The sequence below is a fragment of the Coprinopsis cinerea genome (genome assembly GCF_000182895.1).
Source record: "Coprinopsis cinerea okayama7#130 chromosome 12 map unlocalized cont3.12, whole genome shotgun sequence".
In the NCBI taxonomy this organism is placed as follows: Eukaryota; Fungi; Basidiomycota; class Agaricomycetes; order Agaricales; family Psathyrellaceae; genus Coprinopsis; species Coprinopsis cinerea.
The window spans coordinates 1,867,445-1,881,345 of record NW_003307533.1 but is presented as its reverse complement, the minus strand read 5'-3'; the positions used below and the strand labels follow the sequence as shown (position 1 = coordinate 1,881,345).

At 50.9% G+C, this 13,901-nt stretch overlaps 7 protein-coding genes across 7 annotated transcripts; 3 read left to right on the top strand and 4 right to left on the bottom strand.

Moving 5' to 3' along the window:
* Positions 1-234: 234 nt before the first annotated feature.
* CC1G_07808 (hypothetical protein) lies at positions 235-2,126 on the bottom strand (the record flags this gene model as incomplete). The annotated part of the gene is made up of 4 exons (XM_001835213.2): positions 235-566; positions 632-788; positions 846-2,042; positions 2,097-2,126. 4 exons carry the CDS (start codon positions 2,124-2,126, stop codon positions 235-237), a joined length of 1,716 nt encoding a protein of 571 aa, XP_001835265.2.
* An 889-nt stretch (positions 2,127-3,015) lies between these two features.
* CC1G_07807 (hypothetical protein) lies at positions 3,016-3,822 on the top strand (the record flags this gene model as incomplete). Its single annotated transcript, XM_001835212.1, has 3 exons — positions 3,016-3,046; positions 3,106-3,336; positions 3,395-3,822. The coding sequence occupies 3 exons, from the start codon at positions 3,016-3,018 to the stop codon at positions 3,820-3,822; spliced, it is 690 nt and encodes a 229-aa protein (XP_001835264.1).
* Positions 3,823-4,832: 1,010 nt separating this feature from the next.
* Positions 4,833-6,424, bottom strand: CC1G_07806 (lariat debranching enzyme; the record flags this gene model as incomplete). The annotated part of the gene is made up of 8 exons (XM_001835211.2): positions 6,164-6,424; positions 6,021-6,104; positions 5,850-5,971; positions 5,708-5,793; positions 5,428-5,656; positions 5,316-5,377; positions 4,962-5,262; positions 4,833-4,906 (listed from the first exon to the last, which is right to left on the bottom strand). The coding sequence occupies exons 1-8, from the start codon at positions 6,205-6,207 to the stop codon at positions 4,833-4,835; spliced, it is 1,002 nt and encodes a 333-aa protein (XP_001835263.2). The 5' UTR covers positions 6,208-6,424.
* Positions 6,425-7,250: 826 nt separating this feature from the next.
* On the top strand, positions 7,251-8,381 carry CC1G_07805 (hypothetical protein; the record flags this gene model as incomplete). Its single annotated transcript, XM_001835210.1, has 4 exons — positions 7,251-7,348; positions 7,404-7,479; positions 7,538-8,062; positions 8,124-8,381. The coding sequence occupies 4 exons, from the start codon at positions 7,251-7,253 to the stop codon at positions 8,379-8,381; spliced, it is 957 nt and encodes a 318-aa protein (XP_001835262.1).
* An 885-nt stretch (positions 8,382-9,266) lies between these two features.
* Positions 9,267-9,970, top strand: CC1G_07804 (hypothetical protein; the record flags this gene model as incomplete). Its single annotated transcript, XM_001835209.1, has 3 exons — positions 9,267-9,482; positions 9,533-9,907; positions 9,962-9,970. The coding sequence occupies 3 exons, from the start codon at positions 9,267-9,269 to the stop codon at positions 9,968-9,970; spliced, it is 600 nt and encodes a 199-aa protein (XP_001835261.1).
* Positions 9,971-10,632: 662 nt separating this feature from the next.
* CC1G_07803 (hypothetical protein) lies at positions 10,633-11,935 on the bottom strand (the record flags this gene model as incomplete). The annotated part of the gene is made up of 4 exons (XM_001835208.2): positions 10,633-11,105; positions 11,187-11,443; positions 11,521-11,649; positions 11,706-11,935. The coding sequence occupies 4 exons, from the start codon at positions 11,933-11,935 to the stop codon at positions 10,633-10,635; spliced, it is 1,089 nt and encodes a 362-aa protein (XP_001835260.2).
* A 553-nt stretch (positions 11,936-12,488) lies between these two features.
* CC1G_07802 (hypothetical protein) lies at positions 12,489-13,772 on the bottom strand (the record flags this gene model as incomplete). Its single annotated transcript, XM_001835207.2, has 5 exons — positions 12,489-12,742; positions 12,795-12,874; positions 12,933-13,348; positions 13,400-13,572; positions 13,634-13,772. 5 exons carry the CDS (start codon positions 13,770-13,772, stop codon positions 12,489-12,491), a joined length of 1,062 nt encoding a protein of 353 aa, XP_001835259.2.
* Positions 13,773-13,901: the final 129 nt, after the last annotated feature.

Below are 13,901 nucleotides of genomic sequence, written 5' to 3'. Positions count from 1 at the left end.
ACGAGGATTGTAGTCAAGATTTTCATTGGACATCTCGGTTCCAGGCCAACAGTAGGGTCATCCAAAATCCTGAGCTGTGGTCACAGCTTCCTGTGACTTGTGTCAGCGCGTTGGAACTTGAAACTTCATTGAACGGGGACTCACTCTACTCGGGGCACGCTCCTCCTCGCTTTCCATGCTTGTCCACCTGGCACAGGTTCCAACTCGACAAGAAGAATAAGCCTTTTACCATTCTCACCGAGTCACGAACTCGACTAGACGCGTTTTCGGAGCCTTGCTCTTCACATACTCGTCAACCAGCCGCTTTGCTCTCCCATCCATCGCCGGACAGTCGCCTACTTTCTTCTGCTCCACGATCCACCTGGGTATAGGTGCTGGACAAAGTGTGATGGCATTCTCCGTGGGCTGGTCCCAGCACGCGTTGATCATCATCAGAAACTCCCATCCACGTTGACCAGGCTGGCTCTCTGTAAGGAGTCTGTACTGTGGGTTACACACGCCTTCGATGACTCGTAGATGGAATGCGCGAGTTGCATGGCGATATTTCGTGTTGGTCGCACTGCGTTCTTATGGATTCAAGTGTTAGTATTCTGATCCAGGCAGCAGAGAGGGGTGGAGCGTATCCACGAACCGTGATAGCTGTGGCGCACAATAGGGCATTCGGGCTTGTGCCTCTCCTTCCAGTCTGTTTTCTGGCATTCGGGGCTACAGTAAGCGACCAAGTGGCACCCCGAGCAGGCCTTGACGCCTCCTCCAACCATGTACGGGCCTATCCACATCTCGTCGTGCTTATGATAGCGTCAGAAATTTGACGGAGCGGGAACGCAACACAGTTATGTACTCACCGAATCATTGTCACATATGCTCAGTCCTTCTTCTTCCAGACCGTTAAGATGGTTAGACTGAGGTCCAATGCAGTAGACCAGTTCGTCCCAACGGGAACCGATGTATTCGCGGTGATTGAGTCCTTCCTCCACGTATCTGGGGAGTTCGCCCACGGTATGGCGAAGGGCAGCAAGGGTTCGAGGGTGGAACGTATACGCCGCTAACGCCTGGATCAGGTTCTGTGCATGTTGTCGCTCGTCCTGCCCAACAACAGCCAAATCCACTTTCATCAGCGTGTTGGCAGCGACAGTAACAAGTCCTCCGTCGACCAACTCCTCCACTGCCTGAGGATCCGCACTGAGCGAGAAAATCGTGAAGAAGAAGCGCAGGATCGTTTTTGGAGGGAAGTGCTGTTGTAGACTGACGAGCGTTGTCATTAAACGGGAGAGATAGTTGGATATCCGAAGTTGACGATGGATCTCGCGTATTTGCTGGAGGCGGTGAAGGATAAACAGCAGCTTCATCCATTCATCGCCCACAAGCTCTGCTTTGCATACTTTGTCGATGAACGTCGAGAGTTGGTCAACTCTGCAGATCAACGCGTCGCAAAACGCTTTTACATGCTTCGGGGAGGCCATGGCGACGTCGACAAAGATTGAAAGCCATTTCTCGTCGCTGGTATATACGCGTAAAAGGTTGGTCACCATGCAACCCTCGTCGGACCCCAGCGTGCTGTGGACTTTTCTCGTGTTCTTGGAACGCAGAGTCCAGGCCCTCAGAAATATTTTGACGGCTTCTCGTGAGGCCATGACCATCGTGGTTGTTCTGGTATCCATGGTACTGAGTCGGTAGAGGATGGATGCAACGTTGAGGAGATACGACTGGGGAAAAATGGAAGCATCGTCCAACGCCGACAAGCGCGCCAAAGTGAGGTTCATCCAGGTCAAGATATTGTCGAAGTTAGCCATGACCTTCATGATCGTACCTTCCCGAAGAGAGGGCGATCGAGAACAGCAGAGAAGGGATGATGCAACACAAGCAAGTGCACCGGAACCTCTCTCGCAGTCTATGATGATGGAGGCATTCGGAGCACGGGGCAGTTTGTCGTACTGCGAATATGGCAGAACAGCATCCAGGACGGCCAGCCCATAGTTGTCGTAGGTTATTTGTTGCGAAAGACGAAAAAGCGTGCGATGGTCGCCTTTGGCCGCATCTTGCTAGAGCTTTACAAAGGGTTAGACTTGATAATGCCGGAAGGACAAAACTCGTACTTGAGGTGACAGCGCGGCACTTGGTTGCATTTCTGAACCCTTCGATGCCGTTGTTTGAAGTTGACCTGAAGGCGTCTGCGCTGGGCGTGCCAAGTTATTCCTTTTGCTGTCCTAGAGCCTGTATTCCAAACAAATGATGGCCAAATACAGTGACTCTGCAAAAGTTTTGCACACGGAGTTGCTGAGAAATAAGTGGTCGATTTCGAAGTTTCTATAAGGGATGGTCTGGGTAGTCTATGACAGTTTGACAATGCTATATCCTTTGAATAAATGGGTGGAATATGATAGACTTGCACGCGAAGCTGGGGGAGCTAGAGGTAAAGTAATTGATTTTGCTGATGCAATAAGTTTGCGTCATCACGGCGCCTAAACGAACCACCACTTCGTTCCATTGATCTAAACCCGATGCATTTAACTTCAGATGCTAGAATCGTTTGGAGGGTGCAGTTCCCAATGACCAAAGTCCTCCAAGTTTGTGCGATGAGGACATCGTCTCCTGCCAAGTTAGCGCCCGCGCCCGTGCCGGGCAAGCCAGTTTCAGCCGCCCAGATCTTGAAACGTCGGGATGGGCGGGATGGCTTTGGTCTCATCATCAGCTCCAATTTCGTGACCTTCCCTTCCCTGTGCAACTATCCTCTCTTTCTCCCTCTGTGCCTGTTTGCTTCGCAGCACGTCTTTCATCTTCAACCTTTGCGCCGTATAAGTTTGGACTTGGCGCCCGCGAGCGCACTTGGTCCTCTAATGTTGATGAACCGTCACCAAGCGACAACATTCAATTATAACATCTGCTGTAAGATAGGAACTGATTTGAAACGTCTGGTTCGGAATGAGGAATGTAAATACAGACAGCGCCGTCGTTGCTGTACACATTCTGCTCTTTCGTCAGCTCCCCCACCAATCCCCGTCCTCCTCTTCCGCTATGACAGTCCTTTCTTTCTCGCTGCTCCTTGGTAGGTTCCACCGTCCTTTGAATTACCAGAGCGGCCTGTTAACACGTCGTACTTAACAGCTCTCCTTCCTTTCACGATCGCTGAAGACGTCACTCTCTTCTATCCTGCAACACCGGCGCCGACTGGCTTGACCCAACACATTGTATCGGCGACTGTCCTTGGGGTCTCGCCTCTCTCGGTAGACGATGATGGCTTTACCCACTACGCCGCCACTCAAGTACAAAGCGTCGGTTTCTGGAGGCTCCCAGAGACGACAACAACCTACCTCACGACTCCTACGACCTTCACCTGTATGTTCGATCCCATTTCATCAACTCTATTCGACTGTGACTGAGTTGAAATCAATAGATACCTTCAAAGCGGACGCATCCCGCTACCACGCAACTGAAGAGATAATCCCGACGCCGACTTTGTCTCAATCTGGTGTACCAGCAGCAGCCACCTCCGCCGCCAGAGCCCACTCGGTACAGGAATGCACCAGCTTCGACAACGGGACGATGTCTTGCAGCATAGAGGTTCTCGGTGCACCGTTGTCCCCTTCAGGGACTTCCGAAACGGTCTATGCAACCAGTTGGCTGGGTCAGAGGGAACCCTTTGCGACGATTAGCAATATCGAGACGTTTAACATCCCAAGGCCTACACCCCTTGTGAATGTCGCCAACGCCGGGAAGATCAACGACGACTCCGAAGAGGCGTCCGGCTCTGGTGCACTTCAGACAGGGACTTCTTGCACGATGGTGGTTCTCGTCGCAGCCATGATCATGACCCTTCTATAGAGAGGGATGTAGGACCTACATCCGGTTCACTAACCCGCTCATTTATATCCCCCCTTGTTTGTGTGTATTGGTATTTCCATTCAATGTACTCGTGGGCACCAAAAGTGATGGCACCCTGTTACTGGCAACTCGTTCAAGACTTTTCTCAGCAATGCAGAAAGATTTCACCAAACCGCTTGAGATATAGGTTTAGGCTGTACGTACCTACCATATCAAGGAGTTTGAGTTGGAATGACTCCTAAACTGAAAGTGCAAGAGGAAAATTATGTCGAAAATATACATTTGAGACCAATGTGGATCTCGGCGAGTATTGTCTCTATTGGGTTCATCTTTGGATAGCTTATACAAGGCTGAGAACGAACTCTTCATGCAAAGTTTGCAAGGAATACGTGCAGTAGGTACTGGCTTATCGCGGCTACAATGTCGCGATTTTGGCAGAGAAACCGTGAGAGTGCCATCACTTTTGGTGCCCACGAGTATACCAGCTGTTGTAGCTTTTCACGGCGGGCAAACAGCTGTCTGGTGGTGATCGAAACCGTGCTATCCTACTGACTGTCTGGTAAAATGTCCAGTGGCACCTAGACACAGCGATACGAACCGTCTCACTTCTTGGTTTGGTAGAGAAATGTGAAAGAAAGGTTTGATTGAGCAAATGTGGCATTGCTGCCGTGAAGGGGCACGGGGTTCGACTGTGGAAGTCCCATTCCAGCACCTTTGTCCCGGGACCCAATTCTCAAAGGCCATGGGACCTCCACTCTAAGGTGTTTTCTTTGTCTTGATACTGTGTTTCTCGTCTGAACTGGTTTGTTTTTCTTTGCAGCTCAGTTGTCGTCCGAGTGGTCTTTTCACGCTGCCACTGGCAGTGGACAGATTACCAGACAGAGTACCGGTCAGAACACGGGACAGCGTCGACCGGACAGCTAAATGTCCCCCGTGTTTGTGGTCTATGATCAGAGTGGAGGATGTACAGGTAGGAGTGGAGGTTATCGTTCAGGAAGAATGATGTGTCTCTAAGTGTTCACCTTATCTTCGATCCCGAGCATCTTGCAAAACGCAGTGGTTTGAGGATTAAGATAATGCGGCGCTGAGGATTCAGTCGTCAGAACGAGACCCCTATCCATGGAGCAGATGGTACCCACGCTGTTCATTGCTGGAACTCGTTTCGTTATCGGGATCATGACCAGGAGCAACAGGGGCGAATTCCTGCCAGTCCTCAACACGTATACACCCGTCTGACGATTTTTGGATGTGGTTCTCTACCCATTCAAGCTCTTTGGCCACGAGTGCCCGGGCGTCTGCAACAGACGGGAGCTCCTGTTGAGTCATTGTCGACGAGAACCATGGGTGGAGAGCGCGCGTTATGGCAAGCCATTCAGGATCGAACGCGAGGGTGGGTGTCCCAGATGGCGTAGTGGGTTGAGGAGTATCAACTTCCATCACCTGCAAAGGTATTAGTAGAAAGTTAAAGCACTTCAAGTGAATAGGTGGCTAACCTCGAGATAGTGGCATTTGGGTATACATTTATCGAGGGCAAGAAACCGTGTCTGGGTTCCTACTAGGCGAACTAAGGTCAGCAATTGTCCCCATTGAGGGATGTCAACAAACCTTCATCGTGGGGCACCGTCGCCTCGAAGAGGACATGATGATGTGCGGCAAACCACCACCGTGGGCGATGGGACTTTATTAAGTACATGAACGGAGGAGATCCCAGTTTCCCCGAGTCGATGTCTGCTTTTAGACCTGGCTTGCTCTTGAGCAAGGTCTGCAGATCCCCGTAATGAGCGATATTCTGAGGCCAGTCGTGGGAGACGACGATGGGGAGATCCGGGGAAAGCTGCAATATATTGTCAGCTGAGATATAGCTGAAGGTCCTATTGTCCCGTACCAATGAGGCTCGAAATGCGTCAAACATCTTGACGTGGTAGATACTTCTCAGCGTCGCCCCGTCGTATGGTAAGCGCTCAAAATGGCCTTGAAGTCCAAGTCTTGATTGTAGTTTTGTAACCTGGGGACATCGAGATGCTCACCTAACTTGTAGTCCCCAGCATTGAAAATACCTGAGAGACCAAGAACGCGAAGTCCATTAACCTGCACGCATCCAACGTTCCCCATGTGGTAGATGTTTGGCGCTAGCCAGCCTCCATGGTACCTTGAAAGGATGAGATTATCGCTGCGAGCGATAAACAAAGGCGACTTACAGCTCCCAGAAATGGTTTGATGCTTCGTGATTCCCTCCTACGACCAGGGTCAAAACGGGAGCGCGTTTCTGGCCTGTATAATACCTATGTAAGAGCAGGAGTGTCAGAAACGACCGAGTCAGACAAGTTCCGGGGCTGCGAACCTGTAAAAGTCTCCAAGTTTGCGATACTTGCGAGGAGCAGACATGCACGCCAAGTCCCTGGCATTTCTGATTGCCTGAAAGTCGCCAGATATGATGAGGAGGTCGACTGGTCGACCGTCTCGGGCCTCTGCCGCCGCAACCTGGTCGTACGTCTCGTCGAGATGACCGTGACAACAGCCTGCTATTGCAATCTTGGTCGAGAACGCTCGTCGATGAGAGAAACGCCGCGTTAATGAACGAAAACTTTGGGGTAGTACCTTCATTGTGACCGGATGGTGAAAGCTCGAGGTGTCTCAACTAGGTAGAACCGTGGCGCCCCACTTTACGTGAAGGGCTCGCACAGTCATCGTCGTGGTATGTACCCACGGCTCGGTCCCGTCGACTGGGCGCGCGTCACGATAGGGGCTTGGTGCAAACACCAACAACTTCACCTACGGGAGTTGGATAAAGCGAGGCTATGATCTTCCAGAGCACAAAGATGAACTTGGGAGATATTTCAAAACGACAAAAAGCGAGTGGAATATCACAACTTCAAGTTGAAAGTTGAACGATAGTAGATATAGGATGAACCCGACTCGGAGACCTTGAAAAACAACGATCTTCCACCAAGTTAGTTATCCGAGAGTCTCTTGGAAGAAGCAGTTGTTCACCAGCGGACTCAAGGCACATACTTGACGCCGTGATCTTCGTATCTGAGGCTCCCTGAGATGTTCATTTTGTTATATTCAAGACGGATGCATAAATCACGCTCCCGTACATACCAGCCTGACATAGCTCATGCCGGACTAACGCTCATTCAGCTATGCAGGTAAAAAAAACTATGCCATGCATGTAGCTCCGGTTCATCCCTTCTCTTCCTTCATCCACTACCATCTCACTCTCGTTCTCGTCTAGTCCATCCTACCTCACTTCTAGCTCGTCTGTCCTTTCTTCTTCCTTTCGATCACTCCTATCCGACTCTCCTTCTTCGACGTAGCTCATCCTTAGCAAGCGTCTGGATAGACTACCCCGCCATTCATTACACCACCACGCTCCTTACCGTCACTTTTACCCGCATTTCTCCCACTAAAACCGAGCTGTCGACGACATGTATCTTCCAAGGAGGGATTTAGGAACAGGCGGTTCAGTTCTTGGTAGCCTTCCCGATGGAAGAGTTATCGAGGCCTCTTCGTCCCCCTCTAGCATGTAAGTCCCAGGCCCACGTCTCACATGCTACCTTGCTCAAAATCTCCACTACCAGAGGATGGGGAACGGGAACCATTATTGCTGTCGCTTTCTCAGTGGCCGCCTTCATCATCTTGTCCATCGGATTCTGTGTACGTTCTATGTGTCCGCCCTTTTCGTTACCCAGTCTTACAACTGACATTGTTTCAGTTCCTCGTGAGGAAAACTCGGCCTTTCCCTTTGCGATTCCAGTCTTCCGCGACAGAAAAGGTTCTCTGGTCTCCCATTACCTCGCTCGATCCGACTCCTCTTCCCAGCCCCACTCGCTCTATGATCTGGTCCGAGAAGCGCGACAGCAGTAGGCGCAACACAGCGTACGTCGAGGACGCAGACAGCTCTTTCAGCGCCACCAAGATGGACATTGTCGAGAATGGGAAACACATCGTCATCGAATTCGATCAAGTCGGAGGCCGGTCGGCGGCCATGCAGACTCCTTCACCCCGAGATAGCCAGGTCCTCGACTCCACGCCCAACGAGCTGTTGGAGGTGCCCCAAGTTGACGACGAAGATGTCGTTAGCAAGGAGTCGGAATATTCGCAACCTTCACCTCCTAATTGTATCTCTCCTCTCCCTTTGAGCCCGAGATTGGCGAGGCTTCCGTCTGTGAAGTACCTTCCATCGGCTCGAGTTTCCCAAGTTATCAGGCCAAGTCCCGTTGACGCCAATACTACCTGGGTGGGTACCTCCTCAACGTCTCCCGCATATACGCCAACTGACGATGTCCCATAACATTCAGGGCTGTCGCGTTCACATCTGCGATACCCCCGTGCAAGAGGGCACCGATACAGGGGACTTCGGATTCGTCAGCTCAAATCCCAAGGAAGAAAGCCCACTCAGCATCAGTGTCGAAGCCGCATCCATCCTCGAGAAACGCATGACTCTCGCCGAAAGGCGCAGTGGGCTCTTCCTCCCCAACGAGTTTCCTCATCTATTCGCGGATCGTGCTAGGCGTGCGAGTTCTCTTCGGAACTCTGCTCTCGTACGACCTGTCTGATCGCACGCAAGCCATTGGGAGGGTACTCCTAGTTAATAGTATTTATTTAATACCGTTCGCAGTTCGAAAACCTTTACGTAGCCATATGGACTACTGTGACCAGACGTTCTTTCACCCGACTATTATGGACACCTTTTCGACCTATAAAAATAAGCTATATTTTAGACTATGGCTTAGCGTAGTCTGTATACCCGCATTCAAATACATAGTGCACATCCTGTCTCCACTTATTTTGGTCAAGTACAAGCGCGCAGAGCTGAAGAGCTGGCTAGATCAAAATAGGGGCTGGGCGCTTAATTTTCTCGGATGTTTTATGCTCTCGCCTTGACTCTCAGTGACATCCCTGCGAATTCACATCCATTCAGACATAGGAAGGCTACTCCTTGGACATACTAATGATACACTCATCCGATACCAGAAACTATTGGCGACATGTGGGATACTTCGAAGTAGAAGTCCAAATCGACGAACCTTATCAAGCGTGCATGCCTCCCTCCGTCACAAAGCTCTCCCGGTGCGGCCCGCTAAGCTTCCAGGGCTGTACAGTATACACACAGCCAGTTCATCTAAATAAACCTCTCTTCTATCGCCTTTGATCACCATCGATCATCCTCCCGAGCTCTCCTCATGCCTCCACGACCCAGCGCCGTGAGCGACGACTATGCCGGGCGCACTCCTTGTATCAAGCACACGAGGGTGTATGCAGGGGTATCACGAGGCTCTATGCGCCACGACACTTGGAGCTCTTGCGAGCACACATCGGGTAATTTTACATGTCGCTACAGCCACACGGTATTCAATTTGAAACGGGTCATCGCGTTGGTGAGTTGGGCGCCAGCTCGGGATTATCAGGCTCATACCCTCCCTGACGTCGCATCCTACACAATGAAGGGAAGAAGAGGCCTCACTGAAGGCCTGCGCGTCGTTAGCCTCGAATATGGACATGGCTTCGAAAGATACGGTGCATATGAGAGCCCTGATTCAGGCTGGGACGTGAAGGTCGACGGCCGCAACCAAGTAGCTGGGAGACGGCGGGATCTTCCCAAGTCCCTGTTATTGGCAGAACTCGCAGTGGGAATTACATCCAAAGGCGCACCAGACGTAGGTCCCAAAACACTCCTTTCGGACCTGGGCTCATGAAACTTCGTTAGGTCCAATACGAGAAGAAGCAGAGTATGTGTACCGACCAACAAAAGCCCGCCGGATGTCCGCGCGGCGCAGGATGCAGATACGATCACGATATCCTGGACAGCAGGCGACTCGAAGCTCTCGCTTGGAAGCGCCGGGGCCCAGCTCCTGTCTTTGAAACTCGCGACTATCTTGCTCTGGAGTGTCATCTCAATGCCCAATCCGACTCGTCAGTGACTTGGAAAATCTTGTTGAAGCCAGACGCGTTCAGGGGGGTCAAAGTGGGCGACCCACTGAGGGCAAACTTCTCATCAGGTCAACTTTTGGTGGCAGGAGGTGATTTGTTTGAATTGATTCATCATCTGGAAAAGGTACTCGCGGACGAAGGGAATTCGGAGGTGCGTGCGTATCTGACTTAAGAGTTCGATTTTGGTTCACTGGATTCTTTTCAGGCGTGGTGAGATTGACTGACATCAAGTAAATTTCGTTGTTCCAAAAAATGTTCTCCGAATACCTGAAATGCTTGAATAAAACAAGACATGCCCCGCTTCGCTACGGCTCCAGGTTGCAGGTTGCAAGCACGAAGTACATTTGTATACATATCTTCACAACAGTCAGATGCGGTTCATCCGGGAATACGGTTGCATGAGCCACGCTCCAACTGACCACTTTGTGAGGTTTGAAATCAGGGATCAGGGAGTAAGAAAATTAAGATCTGTAAACGGCGTGAGTCGACGAGCTGAGACAGATGCAAGTGTAGTATGAAGGGCTGATTCCTGAATGGTGCAAGCATCAAGCTCTACATGATGAGAAAGGTAATTAGATTATCGGACTGGAATAACAAAACGAATTGGGTTTTCATTGTCCAGAACAGGTCCTTCGGTAGAAGGGAGGGAGCGGGGGGGGGGGGGTATCTGCAGAAAAGGACCGTCGATGAGACCACTGGTCGAAGGAATAACAACAATAAACGGTGGCTATTGTTCGTCATAACAATAAGGAAAACCTTTGTGTAAAAGAGACAGTAAATGGCAAGGGAGCCTTGCCAGGGTGCACCCCTCGCCATGAGAGAGACGAAAAAATACGTACAAACGAAATTGGATGGTAAGTTTATTAAGAAAAGGGATCATTCCGCCAGATATGGCACTCTTCCCTCCATATATCGTACCGCTTCCCGCGCAATAGTCACCCCAAACACCTCCCTCAACACGTCCAGCCTCTCACTCTCGCCACGCACCACACGAACCACGCGCACCCCCTTCTTATCATACCTCTTAACCTCGTCATTGACCAAGAACAGGCGGTAATAATTCGTCGAGTTTGCACTCGGAGTTGAGTTAGAATCGCCCTCCTCGCCATCGTCGTCATCATCGTCGTCGTCAACAAACGCCTTCCCGCAGAGAAGCATATTCCAGAATATCCCCTTCCCAGGACGCTGCGAAACGAGGAACGAAGCATCTTCATAATCACCCACGGAGAACTCCTCCTCCGTGAACGAGTAGAACCGCTTCCACTTTTTCGTTTCGTCCACTACTGCGCCTCGGGGATATCGTATGACTTCGAGATGCCAGCGTCGGTGAGGGCTGTCATTTGCGTTCTCTGATACATCTATTTATCATGGTTAACCTCCGCTTGCTACGCGTTATACTTAATTTTTAAAGTTACAGTGGTTCGACGTACCCACAGCAGAATCATGATTCACACCCCTAACCAACCTCTGCCACTCTCCATCAAACGCACCCCGCACAACAGCACCCTCGCGTAGCGGAACAGGCCTCGCGAAATTCAAAGACCCAAATCCTACATCAGCGATGAACGTTTCGTTGCTGTTTGGGATGGGCTGCACGAAGAGGATGGCGTGTGTGAGGAAGCCGTAGACGGGTGGTTTATCTGCTGTTTGGTGGTGGTGGTTTACTTTGGCTGCGCCTGCGTAGACTCTGGGATGGGAGTTACAGTAAGTCGGGATAAATTAGGATATGTACAGGAGTATACTGTATGTTACGGTGTGGCTCACCTGAATCCTAGGCCGCGCAGGATACCAAGGAGGATTGTAGTATGCCCGAAACAGTAAGACCCCTTCCCTTCCTCGACGAACCTGCAGTATAAACCTTCGGGTGACACATCCATCGAATGGTCCTCAGTGCTGAAAAATACAACCCGTTACATAACGACATTCAAAGTCCAGGACGACGCACGCACTAATGCATCGCAGTATTCTCCCAAGGGAACGTCAACAGATGACACCTCATAATCTCCTCCAGGGCTTCCAACGAGGGTTGGAACCGGCCGATATCTGAAGGAGAAACGGGGGACGAGAACTTGACATAGTCGAGGTACCGCGCAATTTGAGCAGGCGTGTAGAACGAGGGCTGGGTCTTGATCCAGAGTCCGTTGGAGAGGTATCCTCCGGTTGTTGTTGCTTGGGTCATGATGGACGGAAGTTCGCTCGGAAGGAATCCAGGTAGTCCTCTTTATAACCCTCGCAGGAAGGGAGTGCCAGATATGGACGATGATCACGGCCAACCCGGGAATCGTCCGACTTTGGCCACATTGCAGGGTCGTCAGCGGCTGCGCTGTAGGCGATGTTAGACTAGTGTCGTCCGACTGGGAAAGGATTCGCCATCCACTTGGCCCAACGGCAGGAGCCACTGAGATTAGACGATGGACCAAATCAAGGATTAGGTGTGGTCCATAGACCGACAGGCGAGGTACTTTCATTTTCATGGGCTCGGAAAATAGAAGCCTGCGCACATCGTATCAGTACTCGACTTGATATAGTTGAGTTGAAGGCTCACCGATGGAGAAAGGACGATCGGCATGAGTTGAATCTACTAATGTTTAAGAGGATGAGTCCAATCGTAGCGGCCTGTGAATTCAAGAAGCTGACGCGGCAGCTATTACCGCCTACCATGTACCATTGAGCCGAGGAGACGATAGAAGGAACCAGGCAGAAATTGTATCCATTTCGACGACGCTACAACATCAGGCAGCGATATTACCAATACCGGACTTATCCCCCTTCTTTCGCTTCTTTTTGCTACCCGATTCGCCCTGTCCACCTTTAGCCTGGGTCTGCAATTGGCCATTTTCCGAGCTGGCGACTTCTCGTGGACGTTTGGAGGGAACTGTAGAGCTGTTGTCGGCCGGCTCTTCTACGTCCATGCCATCCGCGACAAAGCCTTCTGGAATTACTAATGTTGGTTCGGATAGGACCGCACGATACGTTTTCCGAGTTTCTGTAAAGACAGACTCGTTAATTGTGTGAGGAATGAAACTGAGGCAACTTACGAGCACGGATAACCAAAGATTTCGGCGTCCTCGTTGACGCATCGTGGGCAGCGTCTTGAGGCAAACCGAGCAAAGTAATCCTAGCGTCATCTCGGTAAATGGCCTTCATATATCATCATCAGGATGATCCCAACTCACAAATTGCCAACATCTCGCGGTGCACGCAGATCCACATCATCCACCAACCCACTGCTAACGATGATCCCTTTGCCCTTCGTGACCCTCACCACCTCTCTCGCAGCCGCCCACCAGTTCTTCTTCGCGCTTGCTCCACTTTCCGCAGCATTGGCCTCGACAAGCACGGGGTCCGCGTTTCCCCCTAGCGCGCCGACATAGTTGATTTCGAATACGGCGCCGTTCTTGATGGCTGTTCGAATCAGGGTGTGCTTGAGGTGGTAAGGTAGTCGTGGGAGGGTGAGTGGGAGCGAGATTATGTGCGCCGTTAGCTGCGACGGAGCGCTGTGCGTCAGACAAGCCGCAGAAAGTGTCGCATGGGTCGTTGGAATCAAGGCGATCAAGTCGTATGAATTGAATAAGGGTATATTCGCGTTAATCTAATCAAAGTTAAGTTCTTGCCCTAGATGGAACTGTATTTCGAGACGCACCAAGCCAAATCCCTTTTCACTATCCTCGTCAAGGACGACGTTCAGTCGTTTTAGAAAAACGATACCAGGTCGCGGCTTCAACTGAGAAAGCAGGCCGTCTAGCGGATTACAATGAGTTTTCGAGTCCACTTTCTTGTGAACCGTCTGCGAAAAGGCGATAACGGTATATCCTACTTGTTGGTATATTCAGAACTCCCGTTTCCCTCAAACGAAATTGAGGGGAAAAAAACGTACAGTGAACGAGGATATCAATTTTTGCTTCAAGGGCTGCGATTTGGGCATTTGAGAACGTTTGAACGCTCTGTTTTTCTTTTCCCTTCTTCGACGGTGCTCCTGTAGACGCGCATACTGCGATATTGAGGTCGAAGAACATATCGGTTGGGAAGAAACCAGAGCCAGAATTAGCCACACGCGAGCTTGTGATGTGGCAGTGCTAGAGATAACGCGTTATCTTATCTAGGTAAGGCCGAGACGGACGGGCAGGACTGCCCTCAACCGTGAA